The 13,576-nt window shown below is 53.5% G+C and overlaps 1 protein-coding gene across 1 annotated transcript in view; it reads left to right on the top strand.

Moving 5' to 3' along the window:
• The window catches only part of MYO18B (myosin XVIIIB), a 59,302-nt gene that overhangs the window by 7,235 nt on the left and 38,491 nt on the right, over nt 1-13,576 (top strand). The window contains exons 11-21 of the mRNA XM_021544591.3: nt 514-577; nt 2,120-2,264; nt 6,032-6,190; nt 8,216-8,306; nt 9,135-9,327; nt 9,923-10,003; nt 10,308-10,455; nt 10,582-10,741; nt 11,415-11,598; nt 12,623-12,803; nt 13,360-13,469. Coding sequence (XP_021400266.1) covers nt 514-577; nt 2,120-2,264; nt 6,032-6,190; nt 8,216-8,306; nt 9,135-9,327; nt 9,923-10,003; nt 10,308-10,455; nt 10,582-10,741; nt 11,415-11,598; nt 12,623-12,803; nt 13,360-13,469 — 1,516 coding nt within the window. The remainder of the gene's footprint in view (nt 1-513; nt 578-2,119; nt 2,265-6,031; nt 6,191-8,215; nt 8,307-9,134; nt 9,328-9,922; nt 10,004-10,307; nt 10,456-10,581; nt 10,742-11,414; nt 11,599-12,622; nt 12,804-13,359; nt 13,470-13,576) is intronic.

Below are 13,576 nucleotides of genomic sequence, written 5' to 3'. Positions count from 1 at the left end.
TTCTGTGAAAGGAGGGAATTTCCTGGTGCTTTTTTGCTCCTCCACTAAAGCTGAAATTGGGGTGATAAATGAGACAGAAAACCCTTTCCCTCTCCCTTCTGGCTCCACCCAGGCTGTGTCCCCAGGAGAACTGGTGCATACTGATGTCCCTGTGTGGGGCAGTGCTGGGGTGGCCTGTCCCACCCAGGGACAGTGTCACCAGTGCTGGGGTGGCCTGTCCCACCCAGGGACAGTGTCACCAGTGCTGGGGTAACCTGTCCCACCCAGGGACAGTGTCACCAGTGCTGGGGTGGCCTGTCCCACCCAGGGACAGTGTCACCAGTGCTGGGGTAACCTGTCCCACCCAGGGACAGTGTCACCAGTGCTGTGGTGGCCTGTCCCACCCAGGGACAGTGTCACCAGTGCTGGGGTGGCCTGTCCCACCCAGGTCCCTCAGGTTGGTGCTGTGAAGGTGGCTGGGGGTGCTGAGGGCAGGCGAGGAGGGAGTTTGACTCTCATTTTTTTGGTGACCAGGACGATGCTGCACCTGCACCAGGTGGCTGAGGGCAATTCCTTTGGGATCAAGCCGTTCACAAAGGTAGGGAGAGGGGAGTGCTGCAGCCCTGTGCCCACCTGAGGTGGGATGGAGCAGGGCACCCCCTTTGTCACCGCCAGCCAGGGGATGATTTGGAGCCCCTGGGTGACTCGTGGTGATGCTGCTGGACCAGGAGGCTGCAGGGCAGGGAGGGGGTGTTGGGATGTGAGGAAGGGTCTGCCCAAACAGCCCCCCCAGCACCCCTCTGCTGGGCATGGGGCTGCTCTCCCTGGGGTGTCTGCTTGGGATGCCACAGCCACCCCGGGAGCAGATCCTGCTGCTCCAGGGTCACCTACTGCTGCTGTTGGACACAAAATGAGTACACAGAAGCTTGGTAAGTTTAAAAGACAAAAAGACTTAGTTTTATTTAAAAATCTGGTATTTATAAAATTCTAAAGGTGATTGTGGATTGGAGGATGGAATTCCCACCTCTCCAACCACACTGGTCCAATCATTTCTCTCTGCTCACAGAGAAATATGTAAACTATTCTATTTATACATTAAATTGTGTGGGAACTGCAACTCTCAAATATGTAAACATTATCAGAAGGCTAAAGAAGTTTTATGAGAACTTTAAAACTTTCAAAAGAACTATAAAAGAAAACTTAATACTTTTAAAATCAGAGCAGCAACCTCCCCCTGTTGTTCCCCTGCAGCAGCAACTCCCAGGAGCAAGAACATCCTTTGGGCAGCCCAGAATGTGAATTTTAGGGGTTAAAGCTCCACAGCTGACTCCCACCTCCAGCCCCTCATGGGTCTAAGCTGTCTGCAGAGCCCCAGCAGATTGTCCACCAGCCAAAGGGCCAGGATGAATCGCAGCAATTTGGAGTTACATCCTCTACTGATGAATCCAATATTCCATCTTCATTAGGGAGCTCCTGCTCCACTTTGGCAGCCAAAGGAAGCGGCTGCTGGAGCAGCAGCTCCGGGGAGGGCACAGCAAGGCCCAGGTTCAGAGGTGGGGCTTTGTCCTCCTTTCACAGCTCTGGTTTCTGGGCGTTTGCTGTGCCAGCAGGGAGAGTTTGCCCTGCTCCCTGCCAAGGTGGGATTCTCCTGGCCCCGGGGAGCAGCCCCAGCTCAGGGACTGCAGGAGTGGTGTCGGGGTGGGGGGTGGCAGGAGAGGTCCTGCTGGGGGCCAGGAGCTGCTCGGCTCTGGGCAGGTTGTTGGGTGTTGGGTGAGGAGCGAGGGGACAGGGCTGGATGGGCAGCCTGGGCTCTGGGTGGTGTCCCTGCCACAGCTGGGAAGGAGATGAGTTTAAAGTCCCTTCCAACCCAAAGCACTCGCAGATTCCATGATATCAGACACCCACCTCCAGCTGCTGCTCTGTAGACACTCACCAAGTGGCAATTTTGGATGACAAGGTGACGCCCCCACCTTGCTCCTAACACCAGGCACCCGAGGAACCTGCCGGGCGCTTCTCTGCTTGCTCCAAATTCTCTGAGGTTCCCTCGCTGCGTTTCCTTGCTGTCCTGGTGGTTTTGCTGTCCCTTCTGTTGGTGCCCAGCAGAGAGGCAGTGACACCCCCTGGCTCTGTCCCCCTGCAGCCCGAGGACAAGCAGAGAGCCTCGGTGGCCTTCTCGCAGCTCCGGGCTGCCATGGGCACGCTGGGCATCGCCGCGGAGGAGCAGGCGGCCGTGTGGCGCATCCTGGCTGGCATCTTCCACCTGGGAGCTGCTGGAGCCTGCAAAGGTGAGGGCAGCCCCGCCTCTGCTTCCCTCACACCTCGGGTGTGTGCTTGGAGCGTGTCCTGGCAGGGATCAGTGCTCGGGGGTGATGCTCAGCCCAAGGCTGCTCCGTTTCTGGTGGCGCTGAGTCCTTCCTTGCTCTTCTTCCATGGTGGGAGGTGGGATGCTGGTGTCCTGTCCTCATCTGGAGAACATCTGTCCTTGCCACATGTGGACAGGGCATGTGGCTGCTGGGTGTCACCTCATGCCAGCTCCTTGGGAAGGACTGGGGTGGGTGACTCCTTTTGTTGGCACGTTGTCCCCAGTGACACACGAAGGGACAGCTTCAGGTTGCACTAATTCCATCATCTCCTGAGTGTCTTCCACAGTAACTGAATTATAATAGGCTGAGTCTGGATGAAGATTGTATTTATAGGGACTTTGTTAATACGGACGAGCAGAAATTGCCTTATCCCTTACAAATTATTTCTGGACGTGCCTTAACCCATTTTAGAGGCAGCCACATTGATTTACACACTTCAATTTATGAGGGCTGCATAAAGGCTGCCATAAACTAAGGCACAGACATTTATAAATGTCTCTGCAACATGTCATAACACATCTTATGGTAATTTATGCCATTAATCATTTATTAATTATTTTAAAAGGATAGATGCTGTCATGACTTACAGTGAGTTCTTTTCTCCTTCTTTCTGGGGTTCTCTTTCCTCATCTCCATCTACTTTAGTGCCCTTCCAGCTTTTATAGCTGACCCTGTGCTCTCAGGCTGATGAGTATCAGAAGGCTCTTGGCCAAAAAAAAAAAATTGAAAGTCTTTCAGCCCTGTGAGTTTTCAGGAGAGCAGATTTTGGAGATGTGTCTCATTTTGTGAGTGCCCAGCTCAATGGCAGGTGGAGGGGTGGTCACGGGGTGTTTGCTTTGCTCAGACCTCCTGCACATTCTGTCCTCAGCCCCTCTGTAAATCAGTCTGGGAGGGAATGGAAAGCTGTATCAAACAAAACCTGTTCCATTCTTTGAGCAGGAGCAGGGATGGAGCAGAGGATGCAGGCAGGGCTGCAGCTCTGAGCACTCTGCTGTGGGATTAACAAGCAGATCATGTCTCAGTGTCGCTCACTCTGGTATCGATTCCCCCACCGCGTGTCAACAAAAGGGGAGAAATGAAAGGAAATATGGATAAAAAATGGATCAAAGCCGGGTGGAGCAAAAGTCTCAGAGGGGGCGACGACTCTTTTAATGTGGTTAAACCTGTCTCCCGATAGCCATCTCTTCCCTTCCCCTTTCATGCCCTTTGATGTTGTGTATTCCAAATCCTCTCCTTGAAATCTCACTGAGGGGAGCCTCGGAACTGCTTTTCCAGGGCATTCAGGAGCTCAGGCAGTCACCTCCTCCATCCCCATCCCCATCCCCAGCCCGTGTTAAACGGGTCCCAGTGAGGGCTAAAGGCACCTTTCCCCCTTCTCTCCTCACCCCTTCAGTTAGTGCAGGAATAAACCAGGAGGGAACAGCACCATCTCTCCCTGGCTGGGGGTGGAAAATGCATTTGCAGCTACAAAAACGCTGAGGAGAAGAAAAGGTTGAGTTTCAAAAGCTCCTTCTGCTCTATCCCAGCGCCAGCCTTTGAATCCTATTAGAGCAGCTCTTTTATTAGGAAAGCAGCCTGGCAGCTGGAGGCCAGCAGGGCACCCCGGGCACCATTCACCTGAGTGCTCCAGGCCCTTTGTGGGCTGCAGAAAATCCCCTGGTTTGATTTGTTTGCTGTCCCTGTAAGCAGAAGGGAGGTTTGGGACGCAGCGGGGGCAGCGTTCAGCTCGCTCTCATGCTGTCCTTTTGCTGCCTGCTATCAGAATATATCAGAATATCAGAATATATCAGAATATCAGAATGTATCAGAATATCAGAATATCAGAATATAATCAAAATATCATCAGAATATCAGAATATCAGAATATCAGAGTAAGTATCAGAATATCAGAATAAAGCTTTGTGGCTCCCTGTGGCCTTCCCACCACCCACCTGTTGTGGAGGTGGCTGCCATTCCAGCCCTCCTGGTGCTGCTGCAGGTGTGTCAGGAGTCTCTCCAAACACCCTCCTGGCACGGCGAGGCTGCTGCAAATCCATCCCCCAGAGCTCCTATGGATGGAGGAAAACCACAGGGAAGGAGGGCTGGAACCTGCTGCTCGGGTGGGGGACACTGAGCTGCCCCAAGCCCTGCAGAGGTCAGGGGCAGCAGGAGGGACAGGAGCACCCAGGCAGCCAGGGGGGAGTTTTAGGGCCAGTGAATTTTAGGGTGAGTGCTTGAGCTGCTGTGGCCCAGGGGGTCCTGCCCAGGCCCACTCCTGTGGCATCATGGCCTGGGAACCCAGGAAATTGGGCATTGAGCAGTTTGGAAATGGGCTGCAAGAGAGGCTGAGCTGTCCCCATGAGTGCTGACCCTGTGTTTTCCTTCTGCTTCTCTTAAATATTACCTGGGCCGAAGTAATTCCCTTCAGGTGTTAAAGTCAGTGAGTTTTCCGTGCTCACATCACACTCAGGAGAGCCATGAGGAGCTGCTGGTTATTGTTCTTGGAGGCTGAAATGTTGCCTGGGGATGCCAGGGATGAGTGGACACTCTTGTTTGTCCCAGGGGTGCTGGAATGAGCAGTGTGGGATACTGGAATGGGTAGTGTGGGGTGCTGCAGTGGGCAGTGTGGGATACTGGAATGGGTAGTGTGGGGTGCTGGAGTGGGCAGTGTGGGATGCTGGAGCAGTGTGGGGTGCTGCAGTGGGCAGTGTGAGATGCCAGCCAGCTCTGTGCAGCCCTGGCCCCCCAGTCCCTCCAACTCCCCATCAGGCAGAGCTTTTGTGTCTGACAGGAATCAGCGTCTGTCCAGCCAGCTCAGACAAGAACAAGTGAAAACAGAATAAATCAAAGCCCTGAGTGTTGAGGCAATTCCCCTGCCTGCTCCAGCACAGCCCTTGATGTTGGAGTCCTTCAGTCAGCACAGAAAATACTGGGAAAGGATCAAAGGGGAAGGGAGAAGGGAGCTGGGAAGCACCCCCAACCCTCCAGCCCTGCTTTGTGCATCCCCTCAGCCAGGAGTGGCTCCCCCATGGAGCTTCCCAGGATGTGGCACCTCTCACTCTCCATCCCACCCCTGTCCCGTGCCACCAGCCACCAGATGTGTTTTAGGGGCCCATTTTAGCTGCGAGCCCCCCGAGCTCCTCATCCAGCACCCAAAAGTGCCACCCCGATGTCTCTGGGTGACTTTGGCTGCTCCCAGTTTTGCTCATCCCCCCGCGATTCTGAGCTGTGCTGCCCAGCTTCCTCCACTGCACCTTTCTGCTCTGCATTTGTAAGAGGATTAACCCTGCAGATTACTCCCCTATTGATTTTAATCGTGAAGCTGCAATCGTTATCCCCGGCTGTGAGTGATGCCTGCCGGAGGGGAGGAACTGCTGCTCCCGGCTGTGGGGACAGCAAACTCTGCTGGGAGCCTGAAAGGTGATCCCGGATTTCGAGGGATTGTTCCTAATCCCATCAGCTCCCACCGGCACATCTGCTCTTCGCTCCGCTGAAACTCCTGAGACACTCACTTCATCTGGTCCGGCTTGCCTTTGGACCATTTTGGTTTTGGGGGTGCATCATTTGGACCATTTTGGTTTTGGGGGTGCATCATTTGGACCATTTTGGTTTTGGGGGTGCACCATTTGGATTTTGGGAGGGCGTGGGAGCGTTTTGGGGATGCCGAGGCAGAGCTGGGCCCGGCTGAGCGCCCCGTGCCCCCTCCGCAGTGGGCAGGAAGCAGTTCCTGCGGTTCGAGAGCGCCAGCCGCGCTGCCGACGTGCTGGGCTGCGACGTGGAGGAGCTCGGCAGCGCCGTCTTCAAGCACCACCTGAGGCACATCCTGGCGCAGGTGACAGCGCGGGGCCAAGCAGAGGAGAACCCGCCAGGTACCGGGGTGCCCCATCCCTTGGATTTGCCTTGTTCACCAAATAATATTTTTATTTATTTTATTTTATTTTATTTTATTTTATTTTATTTTATTTTATTTTATTTTATTTTATTTTATTTTATTTTATTTTATTTTATTTTATTTTATTTTTTATTTTTTTTATTTTTATTTTTTATTTTTTATTTTTTATTTTTTATTTTTTATTTTTTATTTTTTTATTTTTATTTTATTTTATTTTATTTTATTTTATTTTATTTTATTTTAATTTAATTTAATTTAATTTAATTTATTTTATTTTATTTTATTTTAAATTTATTTATATTTAATTTTTATTTATTTTTACTTTTATTTGTAGTTTTATTTTTTTTTTTTAGTTTTAGTTTTAGTTTTAGTTTAATTTTTATTTTATTTGGCAAATAATGTTTATTTGCCAAATAATCCCTTGCATTATTTGGAACAAGGATTTACAATTCAATGCTATAAACTGGGAATGTTTTATTCCAGCTGGGACACATGGGGGATATTTCCACCTAAGCCATGCTGAGACAAATTTCAGGTTTAAACCCACACTGGGCCCCCAGACCCGCAGCTCCCTGCCCGCCCGTTGGTGGTGCCGCACCTCCCACTGCTCCTGGGTGGGCGTCTTGATGAAGTAACATCATCTTCCTCCACAATCACTGCTGGAATTTCCTCTGTAACATCATTTTCCTCCACATTCACTGCTGGAATTTCCTCTGTAACATCATCTTCCTCCACGTTCACTGCTGGAATTTCCTCTGTAACATCATCTTCCTCCATGTTCACTGCTGGAATTTCCTCTGGGCAGGTGCAGTTCAGGTTTGGCTTTCTCTCAGGCCAGTTTGTCCTGGCCAAAATCAGGAGCTTGGCTCTTGCTGGCTCCTTAAGGGAAAGGTTCTGCTCAACAGTACCTGAGATTTGCTCTGCTGAGTTATCTTTGTGGCCTTACCTAGCAGCTGAATTCTTTTTGTGTCACAGCTTGTCTCTACCCAGCAAGTTACACTCCCGTTACAAACTGTGCTCTGTAATTTTGCATATTTGTTAATTAAGCTATATATTATTATATAATTCTCTCTCTCTCTCTATGTAATATATATTATATATATAAAATATATATTTCTCTTTATATATATTATATATATATTATATATATATATATATATATATAATATATGTTTTATATATATAGATATATATTTCTGTTTTCTTCCACCCACCTAAGTACATTCTATGCTTCCAAAATTCTGAATTTTCATATACATAAATGTTTCCCATATCACCTTTTCCCTTTATTTCTGGGGGAGAGGGAATGGTGAGGCAAATTGTTCTGTTCTTCCCAGGCCAAGGTAGGCCTTAAAATTAATAAAATCATTAACTGTGCTGTGTCACGTCGCTGCCCTCAGCTCTGCAGCTGCCCCTGCCTAGGGACAGGTGAAATCAGGTGAATTCAGATAAGTGATGTGGCTTAAATGCAGCGAGAGCTCTACCTAAAAAAAACGGGGGAAATCCCCAAACTCCACAGATTAGCTGAGCACCTGTGTCCCCCAAGGAGATCTGGATCAGGGATTGTGCTGCTGAGCCACCAGAAACCCTAAATTATTGTTTGGCTCGAATTCATGGAGGCACACCCAGCATGTGTGAGGTGGGAGGCTGAGATATTGCCTGGATTTCAGGTCAGCCTTCCCACACTCCTGAAACGTTGGACTTGATGATCTCAGAGGTCTTTTCCAACCTTGATGATTCCATGAGAGCAGCAGGATTCCAGCTGGGCCTTGCCAGTTATCCTGATAAAAGCACGAACTTGAGGAAGAAGCCTTTGACAGGGCAATAATATTCCTTAAATCCATGTGAGGCAGGAGAGGAGCTGAAGGATGGGCTGTGGAGCTGGGTGGCTTCTCCTGCACCACAACCCAGGGAATCCCAGCTCCCAGCTCAGCTCTGAAAGGAATAAATTGTGGCTGGAAATAAATAAATAAAAGGTCTGTTCTTCCCTTCTTTGTGCCAGGGCCGAAGATGACGGGCGTGGAGTGTGTGGAGGGAATGGCCTCGGGGCTCTACGAGGAGCTCTTTGCTGCCCTGGTTTCACTCATCAACAGGTACCAAAGAGCTGCTGGGCACTGGGGCTGGGGGTGGGTGGCAGCCCCTTCTCCAGGGGCCGATTCCTGCTGGGAAAGCTGGGAGCTGTGTGGAAATCCTTGGTGAGAGTGGCGCTGGCTCTCGGGACTGCCGGGTGCTCCTGTGCAGGGGGCTCTGGCTGGCACCGCTCTGCTGCCTGCGGTAAATCCTGGAGTGTGGGAATCCAGGGCTTCCCTCTGTCTGCCCTGGGACCCTGGCAGGGGTCAGGAACCCCCCTGGACAGAGCCCCCAGAGACACTGGCTGTGATCTCTGGCCATGGAAAAGAGTTTTCAATCTTACAGGATGAATTGCCAGCTCTGAGTGTTTGATAAAAGTAATAATTAAGTGTGGCACGGGTGCAAAAATAAAATTTTAGGATTCTAGATGAGGGGTCCAAAGGGGACAAGATGGAGGAAATTGGGTGTGCCTTGTCCTTTTTCTCCTTCTTCATGCCCTCCATGTTTCACTGTGGTGTTGGCATTTTTCTGTTGGTTCAGGCTGGGGACACACTGTCCAACGTAGGTGACAGATATTGGCACGTTATTGTAAATGCAGCCCAGGGAGTTTCTGGTATTTAATGTTTGTCACATCCCACTGAGGGCAGAGCCCCACACGCTGCCCTGCAGGACAGAGCTGGGCAGGGCAGCAGAACATGTGAGAGATAAACAGAATAAACAACCTGGAAACCAGCACAGACCAATGATGGCTTCTGCTTTGGCAGCGGGGCAGAAAGACAGAGACTTTCTACAGTCTCAGGATCATCAATACCTCAGATTCCAACACTGGTGGTGTGTGTGGCTCTCCCCAGGTCCTTCTCCTCCCAGCACCTCTCCATGGCCTCCATCTCCGTGGTGGACACCCCTGGCTTCCAGAGCCCGCGGCAGCGGCGGAGCGAGCGAGTGGCCACCTTCGAGGAGCTGTGCCACAACTACGTCCAGGAGAGGCTGCAGGGGCTCTTCTACGAGAAAACCTTCCTGAGGGAGATGGAGAGGTACAGAGAGGTGAGGAGCAGCTCCCAGAACTTGGAGTGGGGCTGCCTTTGTGGCCAGCGTGTCCCGCTGTGGTGTGAGTGAATAACTCAGGGGCTTTACTGGGAGGGCTGCAGCAGAACTGGGGGAGATCTGCATGGAGCAGAAGCCTCTCTCTCCACCCCTGCCTCAGTTCTGAATCCTCTTGGCTATTTCTGGAGTGCCAGAGATGCTCTCGTGGCATCTTTGTGGAAGAGAGGTTGGAATGAGATGATTTTCCCCAACCCAAACCATTTTGGAATTCTATTATATACTTGCTCCAGCTCAGGAGACTTTGTGCCTTCTCTTGGCACAGCTGACTTTTTCCCTCAGATGATGAATAATAGAGAATAGAAAGGAAAATGATAAATTATTGCAGAAATAAGCTGCTGAGAAACCTACAGGCAGAGATGAACTTATTATAGGCTTGAAGGAGTTACCATAATGCCTCTAGCTGTGGGAAAATAGCTGAATTCCTATGGTTTAACACACACATCATCGAGTAAGGATAGATGTGCCCTTCCCTTGTGGTGAAGCCTTCCAGATGCCATCCCACGACTGAAACAAGCCTTTAAATGATGTTTTCCAGGAAAACGTTGAGGTGTCTTTTGATCTTCCAGAGCGCTCTCCACTGGCCACGCTGTCCATCGTCGACCTGAGCTGCCCCCAGGTACCCTGTCCCCTCTGCATCCTGGCTGCTCCAAGCTGTGAGGGCTCCAGAGGCAGAGTGGGATCCCTGAGGTGTTGCAGGGAGAGGGGGCACAGCGTCCAGCAGGATATTTTTGGCTTTTTAAAATACAAGCACCCTCCCTGACCAGGCTCTGCGCTCCATCCCCCCATCCAGCCTGGGCTGCTCGGGGTCACTCTCAGTGCTGAGGGCAATGTCGGGAGGGGCTGCTCTGGGTTAGGGGCCAGAGCTGGGCAGTGGGAGCAGGCAGGAGGGAGCAGAGCAGAGCCCTCGTGTCCCCTGGCAGGCGCAGGTGCTGCCGGGCAGCCCCGGGGCCGCTCGCCGGGGGCTGCTGTGGATCCTGGACGAGGAGGTGCTGACCCCAGGCTCCGGGGATGGCTCTGCCTTCGAGCGCCTCTGCTCCTACTTCGCCACCAAGGCGCCCGACCAAGATGGTGAGTTGGGCTGGGCTTGGCTGCCCAGCCTCTGGCATCACCGTTTGGCTTTGGGATTTTGAGAGATGTGGGCCATTAAACCCCTCGCTGTGTTTTCTTTCCTCTGGGGTGCTGTCGCTGCCACAGGTGAGGGGCACCTGCGCAGGTGTGAGCAGACGCTGCACTTCGAGATCTGCCACCAGCTGGGCACGGCCCCCGTGCGCTACGACCTCACGGGCTGGGTCAGCAAGGCCAAGTTCAACCTCTCGGCCCAGAATGCCATCCAGGTGCTGCAGAACTCCACGGTGTAAGTGCCAGGAGGTGCCACAGCGGAACCCTGTGCCCGTGGGAGGGGGTGGGGGATGCCCCTGCCCTGAGCTGCAAACCTGCCCCAGCTCTGGAGACAGAGAGGTGTGGGTCATCCCTTGTGTGAGCAGGGGGGAATGGTTTCCCACTGCAGAGGGCACTGTTAGGTGGGATGCTGGGGAGAATTTCCTGGCTGTGAGGGTGGTAAAGCCGTGGCACAGAGAATCTTTGGGTGAACCACCTCTGGAAGTGTCCAAAGCCAGGTTGCACAGGGCTTGGAGCAACCTGGGCTAGTGGAAGGTGTCCCTGCCTGCAGGGGTCCATCACAAGTCAGAGCTGTGAGGCTTCACCAGGTTTTCCCTCTGCTTTGAGCAGCCTTGCAAACGAAATTGGAATCGAAAGGGAGCTGAAGTGCTGCAGGTGTCTGTGCACACAGGGGGATATTAACCTTCTGCTTGCATACTCCTGGCTCAGTTGGCTTGGGCTCCAACCCGGGGAAGCTTTAACAGCACCCAACAGCTCCATGCTCAGACCAGGGATGATGGAGCGGGTGGGGATGTCCCAGCACCCTGGCCCACCCCTCAGAGCATCACCAGTTCGGGGTCTGGGGGCCCTGGGTGCTGCATCCCTGAGGAAGGAGCAGGATGCCGAGCGGGCGGTGCGTGTCCCGGCAGAGCCGCGCTCCGGGAGCTGCTGCGGCCGCGGGCGAGCGCTCCGCTGTGCTGCCGAGCCCTGGCCGGGCTGGAGGGCCGCTCCCAGGCCGCCCTGCACCGCAACGCCTGCCTGAGGAAAACCTTCGCCAGCAGCTTCGCCGCCGTCAGGAAGAGGTCTGTGTGCGCCCAGGTCAAGCTGCAGGCGGTGAGTGCCGGGATGCTGAGGATGCGGGTCGGGGGGGGGGTTGTGGCACAGAGGATGGTGATCCACAGCGGGGACCTTGCCTTGGACACGGTTCTGAAATTATCGGGGAGCTCACAGGGCCGGCAGTGAGATGCTGCCCGTCCCCGGTGTGGCTGCGGTCACCGGGGATGCTGCGCTGGCCCGTGCGGCGCTGCTGGCACGCAGGGAGAGCCCCCAGGCAGGGAGAACAGGCACAGCTCTGCAGGGATCAGGCACTGATCACACACAGATCTGCAGGGATCACACACAGTTTACACACAGATCACACACAGCTGACACTCAGATCTCACACAGTTTACACACAGATCTCACACAGATCTCACACAGTTTACTCACAGATCTCACACAGATTACACACAGATCTCACACAGATTACACACAGTTTAGACAGATCTCACACAGATCAAACACAGATCACACGCAGTTTACTCACAGGTCTCACACAGATTACACACAGATCTCACACAGATTACATGCAGTTTACTCACAGGTCTCACACAGATTACACACAGATCTCACACAGATTACACCTCGCTGCTTTAATCCTTTTAAGAGCTCAGACAACAACCAACCCTCGGCGCTGGGCATGTGCCAGGCTCCCGCTGCTCTCACACCTGATTGAGTGTCCCAACTCTCCCAGGAGATGAGGCTCAGGCTCTGCTGATTCCCTGACCAGCCCATTTTGGGGTCTTGCCTGTCCCTGGCAACCCCCTCCTCAGCATCCCTCCACCACGATGATTTTAATGTTCCAATCCAAACCATTCCATGATTCTACAAATCCTGGTACATTTTCTGGCCATCTCCTGAGCACGTGGGGCGTCGGGAGGAAGGGTCCTGCTCACCACTCGTGTTCACCCTCTGCCTGACACTGCAGCTCCACCTCCACCTGCCCAGACACCCTGCAGGTGCACGGGGAGCATTTCCCTCTGCCAGCCCGTGCTAACCCTTTGTCCCCTCCATCCCCACTGACTCTGCTGCCCTCCAGGATGCCCTCACCAACCTTCTCCGACGGTGCCAGCTGCACTTTGTCCACTGCCTCCTCGCAGGGACAGGCGGGGAAGGGCCGGTCCCTCGGCCCCCGGTGCCTCCAGAGCTGGATGTGGTGGCCCTGAGGACACAGCTGGAGGGGACCCAGCTCCTGGATGCCCTGCGCCTGCACCGTGTGGGTATGTCCAGACCTTGCCTGGCCCGTGCCCATCCCACCTGCTGCTCCCTGCCCCTGGCTCAGCCCTCCCAGCCTTTGCTCATCACCTGCTTCTCACCAGCAGGCAAGGAATTCCCTTCCTTCAGAAGTTCCCCATTCGGAAATTCTCCTCCGTTTTTATTCCTGCTCTTTGCAGGGGTTCTGAGCCCCTCTCATGCCTCAGCTTTGCAGCTGCTGCTCCAGTGGAGCTCCCCTTGGAACATCCATGCATCAGGCTGACCTGCACTGACCACCAGCACAGCCCTGGGGAGAGGGAGCTGTGCAGGAGGAGGTCCAGGGGCATGTCCTGGGTGACACGAGGTGCTGAGGTGGCATCTGGCCACCTCAACCTCATCTCGGTGCCCTCTCCCTGCCCTCACTGCAGGGGTTTCTCTCTCATGGCAGCTCCCCATGTCCCCTCCGCCCCCGATGCCCTTTGCTGTGCACAGGATGTCCCAGCAGGTCCCTCCCCAGCGTGCCAGTGCCAGTGTTGGTGCCCTGAGCCTGGTGCAGCCCCCAACAGCCCTGTGTGCCCCCAGGGTATTCGGATCGGCTGCCCCTCACCCAGTTCCGCAGGCGCTTCCAGGTGCTGGCCCCGGAGGTGATGAGGAAGCACAGCTCTGCCTACGAGGTGCCAGATGAGAGCAAGGTGTGTGCTGGGCTGGGGGGCACAGCCCAGTGGGGCTGGGATGATGCCAGAGCTGATCCAGCAGGACAGGGCACAACCTGAGCGCAGGATGTGGGCGCTGCTGTGTC

The sequence above is a fragment of the Lonchura striata genome, chromosome 18 (genome assembly GCF_046129695.1).
Source record: "Lonchura striata isolate bLonStr1 chromosome 18, bLonStr1.mat, whole genome shotgun sequence".
NCBI classification, from domain to species: Eukaryota; Metazoa; Chordata; class Aves; order Passeriformes; family Estrildidae; genus Lonchura; species Lonchura striata.
The sequence above is the reverse complement of the archived record's forward strand: the minus strand, read 5'-3'. Positions and strand labels throughout refer to the sequence as shown.